This window comes from Tenrec ecaudatus, chromosome 10, assembly GCF_050624435.1.
Source record: "Tenrec ecaudatus isolate mTenEca1 chromosome 10, mTenEca1.hap1, whole genome shotgun sequence".
Lineage (NCBI taxonomy): Eukaryota > Metazoa > Chordata > Mammalia > Afrosoricida > Tenrecidae > Tenrec > Tenrec ecaudatus.
The window spans coordinates 133,089,558-133,105,270 of NC_134539.1; the positions used below are offsets into that span (position 1 = coordinate 133,089,558).

Genomic DNA, 15,713 nt, shown 5'->3' on the forward strand with positions numbered 1-15,713 from the left:
GGAAAGGAGTGAGGGGCAGACTGAGAGAGCCACAGGGCAGAACCCAAGCCAGGGCCACCATTCCTGTTGGACCCCTGGCTTCCGTCTAATGTGCCTTTCCTTCCATCTCAGAGCCTCCCCAAGTTCACCAGCCCTGGCCCTGAAGGTTTCCTGATCATTGCGCTTACTAATAGCCTGCCCATTCATTCCATGTCCCTTCTACAAACTGCTAAAGAGCCTGCGAGCCTGGCGCGGCCCAGAGACATTGCGTGGGCAGATCTAAACAAATTCCCTCCCGGCATGTCCAAGGGCAACTGAGGCGGGTGTGTGCCCACTTCTGCCAGAAAAGCACTGGAGAGGCCAACTGGCTTCCTTTGTAGATCGATGGAGGGGATGCCTAAACTGGGCTTTCCTCTGTCTATTGATTTGGGGGCAATGGTCCCCTGAATCCTCCCAATCAGGAAATGTTGGGTGAGGGAATCATTGGGGTAAAGGGGTCTTTGTTGCCATCAGATTCTCTCCTCTGTCTCAGACCCTCTCCCTTCTCATCGCTCACCCTGTGGAGGACTCTTCTCCTTCCCCAGAGCACGGGCGTCCAGGCTCTAGCCTCTCTGTGAGATCCTTAATCTGATCCTGGGTGTACCTCAGCCTGGGTCAGGGCCCAGGAAGCTCCAGAGAGAGATTTAAACAGCGGTTTCCCTTTTCTCTCCAAAGCCAGCTTGACCACCCTTCAGTGGACAATTTGAATTTGATTTTGGGGAGGCAGGGAGGTTGTTTTATTTGGTTATGTTTTGTTTCTCCAGGGCAGTGGGGTGGGAGGAAGTATAAAGAAGTGTAAACAGGAAAGCCAGCCGGGCCTGGAGTTCCGAGTGCCCATATTTCATCAGCTTCCTCTCTACCACTGTGGCTGTGGGGACACTTAACCCTTCCCTGGCTGCAGGGACCTAGTTACTGGGGCCTGCTGGGGCAGGAGAAGGGGCATCCAAGAGGAAGCGTCTCTTCCTGCCTGGTTCCTTTATCTCTGGGGTCTGGACACTGGAGTGGAAGCCAGGAATTCCGAGCCAGGAAGAGCTCAGTCCAAGCCCCCAGGCGCTTCTGGGCCAGAGAGGGAGAGGTTTCTGTCAGAGTGTGGTCCCCAGCTTGGGGCTCCACCCAGCCAGTGTAGGACTGCGGAGCTACGATAATGCCCTCCCCTCTTTGGGGGAAGGACCCCCTGAGCACCCCTCCCCATTTGGGGAGTTTCTCAGAGTAATGGGATTTGGAGGTTAAGATCTGCCCACAGCAGGAATTATCGATCATGGCAGTGCTGTTACACATCTATATTAATTAACCCAGACACCCGCCTGGAAACGGAGTTGTTTGGGAAGGGGGGGAGGGGAGAAATGGGGACCCCTTAAGGAGAATGGACATTTCTCCAGAAGGGCCCCTGGGGACCTGATTGGTTTGTTTTCCAACTCCAAGTGCCTCAACTTCTCAGCATCGGTGAGCCCCACTGCACCTCACATGCGTGAGTTAACCAGGTAGAAGGAGGCCTATTCCTGCCAGCACCCACTCCACTTCCCAAATGAGCTCTGGTGAATGCCCCCCCCTTTCCTAGAGGGATTCACTTCCCTTACCACCTTCCTTGCCATATCCCTGTGGTAGATGGGCTCTTTGTAGTCTTTGGTTTGGATTTGGTGTGTGTTTTGTTTTGCCTCCCTGTCAGGTCCCATTTTGGCGGTGGTGGTGGTGGTGGTGGTGGTGGTGGTGGTTAGTGATGGTATTATAGCAGGCCCTCTCCTCCCGCCCCTCCCTCCAAAAAGTGATTAAAATCTGTTAAAGGATTTAATTAAGAGAGTTAAATGAAAAGGAAGGAGGCGCAAATGAGTTGGGGGAAAAAAACCCCACACCAAAGCTATTCTCAACGATTAAATCGCCATTTTAACAATATAATGGAGTTTGCATCCTGAAAGGGGAAATCAACGCTCATATCTCATCAATAATTCATAGAGTCCGGGATCACGCAGAGGTCAGCAGACGGGGGCGAAGCGGCGGGCCTACGTGGGGCTCCGAGCCGCTGCCGCATACATTACACGCCGTTGGCCGCAACGCCGCCACCACTCCAGGCCTGGGGCGTGGAAGGCAGGAGCACAGGTTTCAGAGTTTCCCGTCGTTCCTTTGCCAAATTTGGGGAGCCACAGTTGCAGGCTCCAAGAGGAAGTGGAGGGATTTGCGAATTGGCTTCGACTGGACCTGACTGGCCCCAAACATCACCTGCTTTCCCACTTTAAATCTTCCTTTTTCTCCTTGCACCTTTTCCGGCCTGCCGGATAGAGACGTCTTTTGTAATGCCTCTTCCTTCGGGGAAATGAAAATGTCCTGTGAGAGGGGAATGCGGTCCCGTCCTCCCCGCAGCCTCCTCAAGCCCCTGCCTCTGCGCTTGGGCCGGCCTGGTCCCCGGAGTGGACTTTCTCCGCCGTGGCCTCGCCGTGGAGCGACAGGCCACGATCGCGGACCTTGGAGCCCTTTGGGCTAGGGATGGATGAACAGGTCTAGGGGGGAGCGGTACCTGGCAGGCCCCAGGCTTGTGTCTAATGGCCCAGCGGGGCCAGAATCCAAGCCAGATGGAAGGAGGGGGTTGGCCAGGAGACTCCTTTTGGGTGATGGAGAGGGAAAGTCCCCTGCGGGTTTGTTTGGCGGCCCGCCCTGGCCGGTTCCATCCCCTCTTGACTCTTTTCCATTTTATGGCTCCCAAAGCCCCCTAGGGAAGGAGAAACCAAAGCTTCCCAGTGAGAGGCGGGGGGTCTGGGGGGGGGACGGCGTTTGGGAGGAAAGGAAACCGAAAGCAGGCACCGCTGGTCACCAGTGCGCCGCAGAGTCCAGGCAGAGGCTGTAACGTCCCCGAGCTGCCAGTAGAGTCCGCCTTAGACCAAGTTCACAGCCAGGCTAGGGCCTCCGAGGCACCGGCGAGTGGCCGCGCGCAAGGTGGCCCGGGGCCGCTGGGCCTCACGCTGCTCAGGGATAGCGGGCTGCTCTCTCGCTCTCTCCTAGCCCCTGGGGCCAGAGGCTTCCCCTCCCAAAGAATTTCTGTTCCAAGTGCTCCCCAATTTTCACCCCAGAAATACTCTTCTTTCAGTTTAGCCCATGCGATTGCTCCCATAGACCCGCTCTCCCAAGAACCGCGGCCCCACTCTGGGGCCAAGCTTGTAGGGGAAGAGATTGTTAAAAGCCCTATCAGGCACTCCAGTGAAAGAGGCCTGTGAAAAATCCAAAAGTGGGATCAGAATCTTTCTTCAAGCAGTTATTTCACCATCAAAAGATTGGGTCTGAGCCCCTTAGTGTGGGAGGGGGGCTCGGGGGGAGGGGGAGGGAAACTGGTTTTGTGCTTGCGTTTTTCCTGCAGGCGCCGCAGCAGAAGGAGACCAGAGCTGAGGCCAGTGTTATTGCCAGAGGGGTCGCAAAGTTGGAGGGTCAAAAGTTTACAGTGTGCGTGAGGGGACCTCGAAGGCAGCCAGCAGCGGCAGGGGTGGAGTGGGAGAGGGGGAGGGGGCTCTGTGTGTGGAGAGAGAAGAGGGAGCCAGGGATGCTGGAGGTGAGGAAGCCTGGTGGACTGGGGGAAGTTGGGATCAGAACTGGGGAGCGGGGAAAGACAGAAATCTCAGGGAGGAGAAACTGAGGAAGGAAAGAAAACAAACAAGCAACCTTCTCCCCAAACAAGGCTGGTGGTGGTAGGGAGATGTACAATGGAGAGGGGCAGGGTCTGGCCAAATCCTCCAGGCAATTTTCTTTCCCAAAGATAATCTTTGAGTCATCATATAAAATTTAATTAAAGCCTACCCAGCCACACACATTTAAGAAATCCAATTACCCATGTGCCCTTGCAGGACGTTGTTTGGGGGGCAAAGAAGGCTTCCAAGGTGAAGGCCTGGTTCTCACCAACATCAGCCTAAAGGGGCTAAACAGCTGGTTCCCCAAACTCCATAGGTGAGCTGGTTGTTCAGGGGGCCCTAACATCTCAGCTGGCCCAGGCAGCTGGAGTCCACAGCCCTGCTTCCAACCAGAGCCTTCCTAAGCTTCCACCTGCTTCTGTTTCTTTACTTTCTTTAAATTGTTCAGGTTGGGGATCATGGGTATTGAAAGAAGATTAGCTAGTTAATTCTCTTCCCTTTCTCCCAAACCTCCCCTTCTATTGCTTCCTATTTGGAAGGAGAACCATGAAGGAAAAATACTGAATGGTCTCACTGAGATCTATTTAACTTGAGTTGAAACAGCGACCTGAAATGAACCTTCAATCTGTGCATTAAGCCTAGCTCCTAAATAAATGCTTAGAGAGACTTAGTCATTGTAACACCGGGGCGGATGCCTATTTTGGGTCTTTAAATGACTATTGTGCTTTGAGGTGCCATCATATTCTCTTTCCAACATTTCCTATAGCAAGAGCACTGTGGATGTTTGTCCTGCCAGAGAAGAGGGGCCCCGGGAGTTTTCATAAAGATGCCTTCTGAAATATGGCCTGGCCAGGAGAGACAGAAGTTTAATGTCAATTTTCCAATTGGATATAACATTTTAAACTAAACTAACTGGTCCCCATTTTTCCTGACTCCTCAAGTGACTTTCTCTGGGGGTTAGACCAGGTAAAGGCTAATGCTGTAATGGGAAAATCCATCTTCTTCCATTTACCCACTTACCATCTCTTTCTTCCTCCCCAGGATCAAACGTTGTTAGCAAATTCATAAGGACTCTGTTTAGGTCTCTGTGGGATGACTGGGCAGCCCATTGGTCCCGGACAGGAGAGGTTCCAAGCTGAGGAACCCAGCTCAAACCAGCTGCTTCCTCCAGATCTTCCCATACTAGGGGATGCATGCACTCAAAACCCCCTCTGGCCTGGAGCATGGATCTAGATGGAAGTGGGGTTGGTTCCCCTACCTCTGTTGGTCTCTTGGAAGCTAGAGAAAGGGGAAAATGCCTTGAAAGCAATTCGCCCACCCCTAAGTCAGAGAGACACTTGCAGAAAATCCCTAGGTATTTTAATGCCTTCCTGATTGACTCCTGCCCTCCTTGTGATGTCTGGGGGGGGGGCTAGAAAAGGAGCTACCAAGTGGATAAGAATGGGGGGGTAAACTTGGGGGGGGTGAAGAGGAGAAAGAGATGGTTTTCTTTTAAAAAGAAAATTAAAGTTTCTGAAAGCCAGTTCCCCCAGCCCTTATCACCACCACCCAGTCCCTCTCCCAGGATTCTTTCCATGTTCTCTAAATATTCTGGGCTGTGGTCCCAAATCTCAGCTCCCCATAGGTGGAGGGGTCATGCTTGGGGACCTGGAACCTCCATGGTTTCGGGAAATAGGGAATATCTTTGATACTTGTGGGAGTGAAGTGATCCGGTGGGACTCTGGCAGTGTGGTCAGTTCTAGGGCAGGAGTGAGGAAAAGGGGCTCACTAGCTGTGACCCCTGGCCCAAGACTGCATTCTCACTTCTCCCTGCCAGTCTCTTTCTCAGGCTGCATAAAGATGCCCCCCTCCCCTCCTGCCACCCAGCCCCCTTAGTCCTACTCTCTCCCTCTTTGCCTCAGGACCCAGAATCCACAAAATATGTGCAGGATGGAGAATCGAAGCAGAGGCACTGCCAGAGTCCTGTCCAAATGGGGCTTTTTTTTTGGGGGGGGGGTGTTCCTGGGGTCTAGGTGGAAGGGAGAGGGATGGGAAGATGGGGTGAAAAGTGGATGAGTTTAATCCAGTCCCCCCACCCTCCTAGGTTCTCTTTTTCTTTCTTTCCCCCAAGTAATGACTTGCACAAAAAATCCAATACGACGGAGGGAGCGAACTGGGCGAGCGTATTATAGCAACTGCCTGCTTGTGGGGGGAGGCCTGCAGAGGGGTGAACGACAGGTCACAGCGTCTAAAAATTATTAAAATGTTCAAGAGCCTCGTGACGCGCCTAGCTGTTTAACAAAGACTGCCAAAGTATGAGATGAATACGAGAAAACTTGCACTTCAAAACAAAAACATGGCCAGAAAGAAAGAAAGAAAAAAAGAGTCCTGTTTTGGCCTCCAAGGAGCCGGTGGCTCCGCCGCCGCAGCCAAGGGTCGGGTTTCCGGCCACACGAGAGTGGACCGGCGCGAGTTCCTTGGCTGCGGAGCCGCCGCGGGCGGGCTGGCGGCGGGGAGGGCTGGGGAGCGGCCGGTGAGTACCCAGTTGGCTGTCCCTTCGGGTCCTGGGCCTTCCCGTCCTCCGCGCGGGCCAAAGGGGCGCGAGGCCCGCTAGGGTCTCGCCTCCGCTCCGCCCTTTCCATCGGCCTCCCGGTCCCGTCCCTCCCGCCCCACCGACAAAAGGTGGCCATTTCCGCGGGGCAGGACACGCCTGGGGCGGCGGCAGGGGGCTGGGCGACGAGAGGTCACGCTAACAACCTGTAGCTGCCCGAGCGGGCGGCCAGGGGAGCTGCGGGAGGACCTGGGGCGCAGACCCTCCGAAAGCAGCGCCAGGAGCCCGGACTCAATCTTATTTTTATCCCGAGGCGCCTGTATAGTAGCCTTTTTTGGGGGGAGGAGGGCAGAGGGGGAGCCCTCCTAGGCCAGTGAAAGCTGACTTGAGAGTCGCTGCCGAACCCCAGTCCTCCATCCTTGGAGACTGGGCTGGCTCGCGTGGGGGATGCGCGCCTTGGTGGGATGGGCAGGTGGCGGCTCCCAGCGCGGAGAGGAGGGACTCTCGGTGTCTGGTCCCTAGGATCTGCAGTCCCCAGCCCCGCGGCAGCTTCCACCTTCGCTGCTCCTCTCTCTTGGGGGGATGCTCCAGGCTTTTGGGCCACACCCTGGGTGGAGTGTAGAGAGCAGACAGGCCCCGGAGGTCAGCCAGCGGCCTTCCCAAACTTCGGAAACGCCAACGGGTTTGACGGGCTTCTGAGAGCTGGGCGCGCGTAGGGCAGGGCAGGAGGTCTGGGGAGGGTGAGGGGTCTGGTCGGCTGGGGTGGTTCTGGGAGCCCCCAGCTAAGTGGCCTTTAAGAAGATTTGGAAAAGTCCCTAGTAGACGCTGGGGAGCTGGGCTGGGGTTGAGCGGGTCCTTTTGTGTCTGGGCCCAGGGCCAGAAATCAGTCTGCCTACGTGTACAGATGGGGTCTGCAGGTACCTGGTGGATGCTCTCTTGACAATGTAAACTACCATATTTTGTTTGTTTGAAACCTGTGCGAGTCCAGCCTGGCTAGAAGAGATTGTTAGAAACCAAGCTGGGTGGTCAACTTGGGCAATGCCTAGATTTTAGACCTCTCACCCCAGCAGGTGGGAAGTCTAACCACCTGCCAGGGGTCCAGGATTCCGAATGGATGGGCAGAGAGACCTCTGAAGAGGTTTCAGGGCCTGCAGTGTGGTGGTGGTTGGAGGCTGGGTTTTTTTTGGTGTGTTGTTGCTGTATTTGGTTTTGCTCTTTGAAATTGTTATTGGGAGGGTTCACTGAGGGGGGACGGAAAGATGCCATCTTAATGATCTCCTAGCAGATCCTCACTTCTCACTGTGTAGAACTCAGTTCCTTCCAGCCCATCCGAATGTAGTCAGCTGCACATTTACTCCGAGCCCCCCGAAGGTCAGGAGCCCCCAATCCATTTTCACCTCCCCACCAGCAGCCCAGGCAGGTGGCTGGGCTGAGGCCGCATGTACATTCAGACAGAAAATGGCCTGCTTAGGGCTATGGAGGTGGGCCATGGAGAAACAACTGGGGTTCCCCCTTCCCTCCCCAAGATGGTCTTCCTCCCCCTCAGGAGGTGTAGGAGGCTGTGGGTGGGGGGCAGATCATCTGGTTGGATCTTTTGTGGTCACTCATTGCCCTTCCCTCGGAAATGAAGTGCCTTTGATCTTTTTCTCAGGTTGTAAACGGAATTGCCCTTCTTTAAATTTCCGGGGCCCCATCTGCTGGGTCTTCCAGCATTTTTTCTTTACAGCTGTTTCTCTCTCTTTTTGCCATTGAATTTTTCCAAAAGGACTTTTATGATACCCCCTTCACACCCAGCCGGCTTCTCCCTCCGCCCTTCCTGGAGAGGCGCCAGTGGAAAAGATCTAAATATTCGTTTGATCGCAAACTAAAGGCTGAGGGTGGCTGGGAGGAACGGATTGGGGTTTTGTTTTTCTTTAAAAAAAAAAAAAGGCTGGGGGTGGGGAGGGGCAGGAGGTACCCAGAAAGGCCTGGCTTTGACTTGGTGGCAGCCTCAGGATGACCCTTCTCCTTTTGTGTTTAGCTAATGTTTACATCTCATAATTCATGCTCTGCCCGCCTGCTGGAGAGTAGAGCGGTCAGCCCCAGAGGTTCGCATCCCTTTACAGATCAGCTGCTTCAAGACATTGCTCTAATAGAAAGGAGAAGTGAAAACCTTGTAATCCCAAGAATGAACCCTCCGTGCCTTTGCTTGTTCAAAGTAGAACAAAACGAAATAAAATCGAAGCCCTCAAACCACACTGCAGCCGAAGAAGGTGCGCAAGCAGGAGGACCGGAGGATTTCTGGGCCAAGAAGATCTGTCTGTCTTCTGTATATACCCTGTAGATCCGAATTTGTGTAAGGAATTTTGTGATCACAAATTCGTATTTAGGGGAATATGTAGTTGACATAAACACTCCGCTCCCTTCCCCCCCCCCAGAAGAAAAAATGTATACTTTTTCCCCCTTAAATAAGGACAACCCGGTGACTGACAACACGAGGGAAGACCCTTTCTCTTCTTTTCTTCGACCAGCTGCTTAGAGACGCAGGAACCATCCACCTGAACCCTCCCCACTCTGCCCCTGCAAGCCTTGGTTCCTTTAAGGCTGTTGACAATGATGATATTTTTCATTTACTCTCTTATCCGAAGAAGTCCGCCTGTTCTCTATTCTGGGCTGGGGGTGCAGCTAATAAATGTTTTCAGCGTGTGAGGGGCAAAGGAAATTCGCTTTTCATAAGGATGCTGAGGGGGCCTGAGCTTGGCTTTCTGCATCTCTGGGAGATGCAGAGAGGGGGGGCGGTGTATTCCTTTGCCCGGCATCACTAAGATGGGAGATTTGTATTCGCCTGGGCGGTGGCGGCAGCGGCGGCGGAGGCATTCGCGCAATTAGAAGTCTCTGATGCCCACAGTTAGTGTTGCTCCCATAGCTCAGGAACCAGCAAATTGCTATTGCTATTCAATCTGCTTCCAAAAGTTGTGGGTTTGTGCCCCTGCACGCATCCTCAGTGGGCGAAACCGAGCCGCTTCTCTCGGTTTGGAGCATGTGGGGTAAAGGGAGGAGTGGACTGGAGAGAGAGGCAGACCGACGGACAGACACAGCAAGCTAATAGCGCAGCTAAATGCAATTTGGAAGGCGAGGTCTCCCCGAATTTAGTGCATGAATTTCCTATCGATCGGGGTCGCAGTTCCATTCATTCATCTCTGACAAGCCCCTCAGCGCACCGCACCCGCCGGCTGGCTCCCCACCCCTCCTCTCTCACCCCTGCCCCTCCCCTCCCAGCCGCCAGAGAAAAGCCCCTCGCTGGAGGCTCCTGCCCCAGAAGGCTTCATCTCCCAAGGCGGTGCCCCCAGCCCTCCCTCCACGCAACTCCCACTGATGGAGGGGGCTTGTGCACCCTCCCGACGGGAGGAAGGGTAGGGGATGATGGAAAGCAGAGAATTCTGGGAGGGGGTGAAGCAAGACAGGGGAGGCTACAGGGAGCCCCAACTTCTGAGGGGACCCAGGGGCTGTGTTTTGCCCAGCGACCCAACAGGCCCTCCAAGTGAGACCTGCTTTTTCCCTGTCTCCGTCGGGTTGGGTCGCCACCGAGACAGCCAAGCGCAGCGAGGGTCACCCTAGAGAGTCCTATGTAAATCCTGGGGCTGGGTGGGTGGGAGGGGGGGTAGAAGAAGGGGAAATGAACCTCTTTGGCTGGAGTAGGGTTCGGGTGAGCAGATTTCCTTATCCGGGAATCGCACGCGGGGCGGCCATTGGCTCCGAGGATCACGTGGGCCCCCAACTTTGTTCACTTGACAGTAAGTAGGAGGGCTTTCGGAAACAGGAAAACGAGTCAGGGGTCGGAATAAATTTTAGTATATTTTGTGGGCAATTCCCAGAAATTAATGGCTATGAGTTCTTTTTTGATCAACTCAAACTATGTCGACCCCAAGTTCCCTCCCTGCGAGGAATATTCACAGAGCGATTATCTACCCAGCGACCATTCGCCCGGGTACTACGGCGGCAGCCAGAGGCGAGAGAGCAGCTTCCAGCCGGAGGCGGGCTACGGGCGGCGCGCGGCGTGCACCGTGCAGCGCTACGCGGCCTGCCGGGCCCCCGGGCCCCCGCCGCCGCCGCCGCCCCCGCCGCCCCCGCCGCCGCCTGGGCTGTCCCCTCGGGCTCCTGCGCCGCCCCCCTCCGGGGCCCTCCTCCAGGAGCCCGGCCAGCGCTGCGAGGCGGTCAGCAGCCCCCCGCCGCCTCCCTGTGCCCAGAACCCCCTGCACCCCAGCCCGTCCCACTCTGCGTGCAAAGAGCCCGTCGTCTACCCCTGGATGCGCAAAGTTCACGTGAGCACGGGTGAGTGCGTGGGCACCCCTTCCCCCTCCCATCCGGGGCGCTTTACACCGAAGGGACCTCCGCCGAGGCTTGGGGGGGCGGGGGGTGGAGGGTGGAGTTGGGGGAAGCCAATTGTCCCCGCCGTAAACTCGCCATTGCGGGAGATTTACGGTCGCCTGTTTTCAGAGCCACATAATTACATCCCCCATAAATTTTTATGGCCTGGTGGGCCCCGCGCCTTTGAAGTCGCTTCCCCATCCTCTTCCCCATTCTCACCAGCGAGTTTTTCCGTCAGTGCGTAGCAGTCTCACTTAGTGAAGTTGGAAGTTGGGGAGGGTGGGAGGCTGGGGACTTGGAGAAGGGGGGGGGGAGCGGGGAAGGATGTGTGTTTCAGCAGAGAGCTGAGTCAACTCCCAGTATTTATATTTCCCCCCTTTTTCCCTCTAGTCTGGCTCCTTGGCCCGGGAAGTAGACAAAAGTGGTTGTGTCTTATGAAGGACAGACCTCACTGGAATCGAACAGCGAGGGTGGGAACTAAACAGAAGAGGGAAGCTTTAAGGAAGTCCCCTCCTTCCCCCCTCCCATTCTTCCATCCTGGGGCCTCAGGCCAAGGGAGTGAGTGGATGGTTAAAAAGGCATCTTCACCTCTCCAGGACCACGAAGACAACCCCCCCTCCCAACACACACACATACACACAAAACTTTGAGACCACTTTCTCTTCTTGGGACCCTCTTTCTTCCTTCTTTCCCCTCCTGCTCCCCCCACCCCCCCACCCCCCCACCCCCCGCAACTTGAGGAAGAAGAGGTGGAAGGGTCGGGGAGGGAGCCACTGTGTTGTTTGCTGGAAGAAAGGATTTGCCCTCCTCCCTTTCGGGGCAATAAAACTTTCTCTTTCTCCCTCTCTCTGTGTGTGTCCAGTAAATCCCAATTACGCCGGCGGGGAGCCCAAGCGCTCGCGGACCGCTTACACTCGCCAGCAGGTCCTGGAGCTGGAGAAGGAATTCCACTTCAACCGCTACCTGACCCGGCGCCGAAGGGTAGAGATCGCGCACGCGCTCTGCCTGTCCGAGCGCCAGATCAAGATCTGGTTCCAGAACCGGCGCATGAAGTGGAAAAAAGACCATAAGTTGCCCAACACCAAGATCCGCTCGGGCGGCGCGCCAGGCACAGCTGGAGGACCCCCCGGCCGACCCAACGGAGGCCCCCCCGCGCTCTAGTGCCCCCCCACGTGGGAGCCTAGAACCTTGGGGCAGGAGGGGGCTGCGAGCACGAGCGGGAGGGGAGAGGTCCTGGGGCTTGGACCCCCGGAAAAAAACCCGACCTGCCCCCCACCCCCCCACCCCCTGCTTTATCTATAGAAGAATAAACACAGAGGAGGGGGGCGGAGGGAAAGCTTTATTTATAAAATTGACAATGGGTAGCCCAGCGAGGCCTCACCAGAAGCACTGTTCAAGTCTTTGCTTTCTTCTTTAAAAAAAAAAAAAAAGGAGTACTAAGAAGGAAGAACAAGACAGAAAGAGCAATCGGAGGAGGCTGCAGCTCCTGGTTTTCAGCTTTGGCGAAGATGGATCCACGCTTCATCTTTAATCACGCCAGGCCCGGGTCCATCTGTCTTGTTTACTCTGCCGAGGAGAGGACGGGCCTCGGTGGCGACCATTACCTCGACACCCGGCTAACAAATGAGGGCCGGCTGGCTCGGGCCGCCACCGCTGGATGCTCTCTTTGTCTCCCACTGCAGACACCCTGCGAAAACACCCTCGGACTGCCAGAGAGCGCAGTGTTGTGGCGCAGGGTAACACACACACACAAACCCATTCACACACAACTCCCTGCCCCCTCCGTGCCCCTTCTTGGGGACACTGCCTGTCTGCTCTCCGTGCCACCTTGGGGCTGGTGGTGAGCAGAAATGAGGCAAGTGGGAGGTGGGGGAGGCAGTGTTGGTGAAGCAGGAAACGGCAGGGAAATTGAGGCCCAAGTTTAAAAGGAGAGACACAGAGACCCTGAGACTGGGCGAGGGTCTTTCTCTAGAGAGCCGACCGGGCCTGGCAGGTGAGGGCCCAGTGGAGCGCTCAGAGCCGGCCCAACCCTCTCGCCAATCTGGAAGTGCAGCGGAGACTCGCTCTCCCAGACTGAAAATTAATGTGAAACTTAGGAAATAAAATGTGCCCCTCCCAGTCGGAGGACCGCGTTGCTGCAGAGCCCTCTCCCATAGATGATCATTGTCGCGTCGTTTGTTCTTCTTATTATTGTTATGGCTGGTTTTATGTCATGTGCGTCCTCTCCTGTTCTCTTGCTGACATTCCAAACCTGCTCCCCGCCCCCCTTCCTACCTCTGGGGCTGTCTGAGTCTAGAACTCTAGAATTCGTTGCTGGTGTGAAAATGTGTGTCCTGTACTGAGTGACAATAGAAATAAATGTTTGGTTTCCTGTGACCAACCCAGAGTGTTTTTGTTGAAACCTTGATGGAAAGATGGATAGAGGCCACCTCGCTTGTACTGGAAGCACCCCAGTCAGTTCAGCTCTATCTACTGCACATTGTCTGTCTTTGAAGTTTCCCTCTCCCAGAGGGTCAAATGGGAATTTCTATGGCGTCCCTGTTGTGGAAGCTGGTTAGTTTTCCTTTTGGGGGTGGATGGGTTTTATTTGGGGGCTTAAAATCCTCCCCCCCCCACTCCAGTGCAATAAATGGATGGCAAGGACTGGGAGGGCTGACTCCAGTACCTAATTGGGGGGGGGGTGTTTCACTGTAGCACACAAGAGCCTTCAGTATGCCAAAGCCTTTCATATCGTGATTTATTTGTCATAAGCAAATAAAATGCGGTTAAGCTGTCTCTTTTGAGACAGACGGCTCTTTGGTTATTAAAGTTCCGAGAGAGGATTCTGTGAGGCCAGCCTCTTTCTTCCCGAATAGGAAGGTATCGCGTTCCTCTGAGGTGTTTAAGGCTTTAATGAGTCTAATTTTTTGCACAGATGTTTCTGGGTGTTTGCAGGTTTTCAGAGTATTTTTATATTACAAAGGAGCAAGCCGGTGCCATAGCTCAAACCCTGACAAGCAAATAGATAATCAAGAAGACAAATTGCCTCTTTTGTGAAGCCCTGCTCCTGTATTAATTTTCATTTTCTTTCTCATAGAAAATATCGAAAGTGCGACTGGGGACCAAATAGCTTTCTGTCTCAGAGGTCTCAGTCACCCCTAGAATGAGGTGGGGGAAGGGAACCCGGGGTGCAGATGACCCTGATACGCTCTGTAAAGTCTTGGGCCACACTGATGCGACACCATGGAGAAATTCTAAGGTCTGGGGGTTCCAGCCTTGGGGTCTCTGGTCCTACTGGGGGCCCAGGCCTCCGAAGAGCACAGGGCTCCAGAGAAGATACATTATTTAAAGACAGTTTTTCATTTGAGTCTCATCTCCCTTCAGGAAATAAAAATAGCCAATTCCACCATATGTTTTATTTGGAATTTTTAAATCCATCAGAGCCACCAGGGAGCAGAAGGGTTTTTTTAAAGTATTATTATTATTCCTCTGTTTGAAGCGCCAGTCATTTTCGGATAGGGAACCCCCCTCCATCCCGTGTCTACAGCGGGAAAGGTTCCCGTGTGTTGGCCAGCCGGCCGAGAGTCATGAAAAACCACTCCGGACTTGGGGATGATGAGCCAGGCAGGCTTTGTTTCTCTGGGAGTTACGGTGTGATGTTGAGCTGCAAGGAGATGCCATGGTCTTTGGTAGAAATGAAAAAAAAAAAAGTTCTTAAAAAGCAGATGCCCCCCCAGGAATGTCTCAATAGAACCAAATCAAAGCTGCTCCTTGGAAGGTATGAATAGAATTTAAAAAAAAAGATTTCTATGGAGCTTAAAGTTCACAGCCATTCTGTGTAGACAAGAGCTAAGAAAAATGTGAGAATTATACAGAAAACCATTAATCACTTCTTTTCTTTAAATACGTATCCTCTCTCCTTTGTTATTATTCAACAGCAAACCTCTGCAGACCGGCTGTTGGGGGAAAAAAGTGTTAGCTGTCTCTCCGGGATCTGCGAGGGGGCAAAAAATTTGGAACCATAAAGTTGCAAACTTTTTTCTCTCAGTTTGGAAGAAGCCGCTCATCATGAATGGGATCGGCGGAGCCCAGGCGAGAGGAGGCAAGTGGCGGAAAGGTAACAAAGCGGGCTTGGGCTGGCATTTGGGATGTTTTTATGAGCTCTTTCACAAGTGAAAGAAGAAACACTCTCGCCTTCTCCTTTTCTTTTTCAACTGTCTTCTAGGGGTTTTTTTGTTTTTTAATTTTATGATGCAGATGCCCGGGCAGGTTTGCTGCCTTTTATGATGACTGATGGCCCAGTTAGTGGGAGAGAGGGGTCTGACACCTGGAGAGCGTTTGAACTGCTTAGGACAGAGGTGTCAGGGCCCCTGAAACATCCCAGGGAAGAAGGCGACTTGGCAGGCAGTTCAGAAGGGTTTTTCTGGTGTGGGGGGATTGCAGGCGGGCCAGCAGCCCCAGCCTGCGCTTGTGTGCTTGTGTGTGTTCATGTGGTGTGTCTGCAAGGCGGACATGTGGCCCAGGCGGTCCTGGGACTACACTTTCCCACTCTGGGGGCTTGTGTCTCCTGTGCCAGTTTACCGGTGAGCTGTTCCTATTGCAGCCTGGGGAAGAGGAGTTCGGACCTTGGGTGGAATCTTCCAACCTTGGCGCTGACTTAAAGAGGGATGTGTTTGTTTCTGTCTTGTCTAGCTTGGGATGCTAGACAAATATTTGCTACTCTCTGGAGCAGGAAACGGCTCCCTTCACAAGCAAGCTTTGAGGTTCAGCTGACATAGAGATGTTCCTCTTTTCTGATCCTCACCCTCTTCCTGGAGGCTGGGCTTTGGGTGGGTTTCCTTTGGTCCCCTGGGTTTGGGAGTCTCTGCTCCCACCTCTTCTTAGGGTAAGGAAGCTAGTGGGCTCTGCCTGGGCCCTGAAAACACTGATCCCTTTCCCCTGAGGCTCTCAGAGGGTTTGGAGACTGGAGGCCGGCAGGAGAGAGTTCATGGAGAGGCCACGTTTTCTAGGCGATTAGCTCAGTATTCGAACCACAAAATGACCTCGGAAGCCCCTTGACCTCTCTGAGACTGGACATTGTGCTGGCTCTTGCCTCCTGACTAGGAGGGAAAGTTACACCTCCTCTGTAGGGAGGGGTCCTTGGGCTGTGGTGTGTCCCTTCCCTATCCCCCACTCGCCCCTAGCCCCTTCTTTGCTATCTTGGTATTTCTGAATCATTTTTCTATTACTGA

The 15,713-nt window shown here is 54.1% G+C and overlaps 1 protein-coding gene across 1 annotated transcript; it reads left to right on the top strand.

Moving 5' to 3' along the window:
* The first annotated feature begins 9,818 nt into the window (after window positions 1-9,818).
* HOXB4 (homeobox B4) lies at window positions 9,819-14,425 on the top strand. Its single transcript, XM_075561683.1, has 2 exons — window positions 9,819-10,467; window positions 11,366-14,425. The coding sequence occupies exons 1-2, from the start codon at window positions 10,017-10,019 to the stop codon at window positions 11,662-11,664; spliced, it is 750 nt and encodes a 249-aa protein (XP_075417798.1). The 5' UTR covers window positions 9,819-10,016; the 3' UTR covers window positions 11,665-14,425.
* Window positions 14,426-15,713: the final 1,288 nt, after the last annotated feature.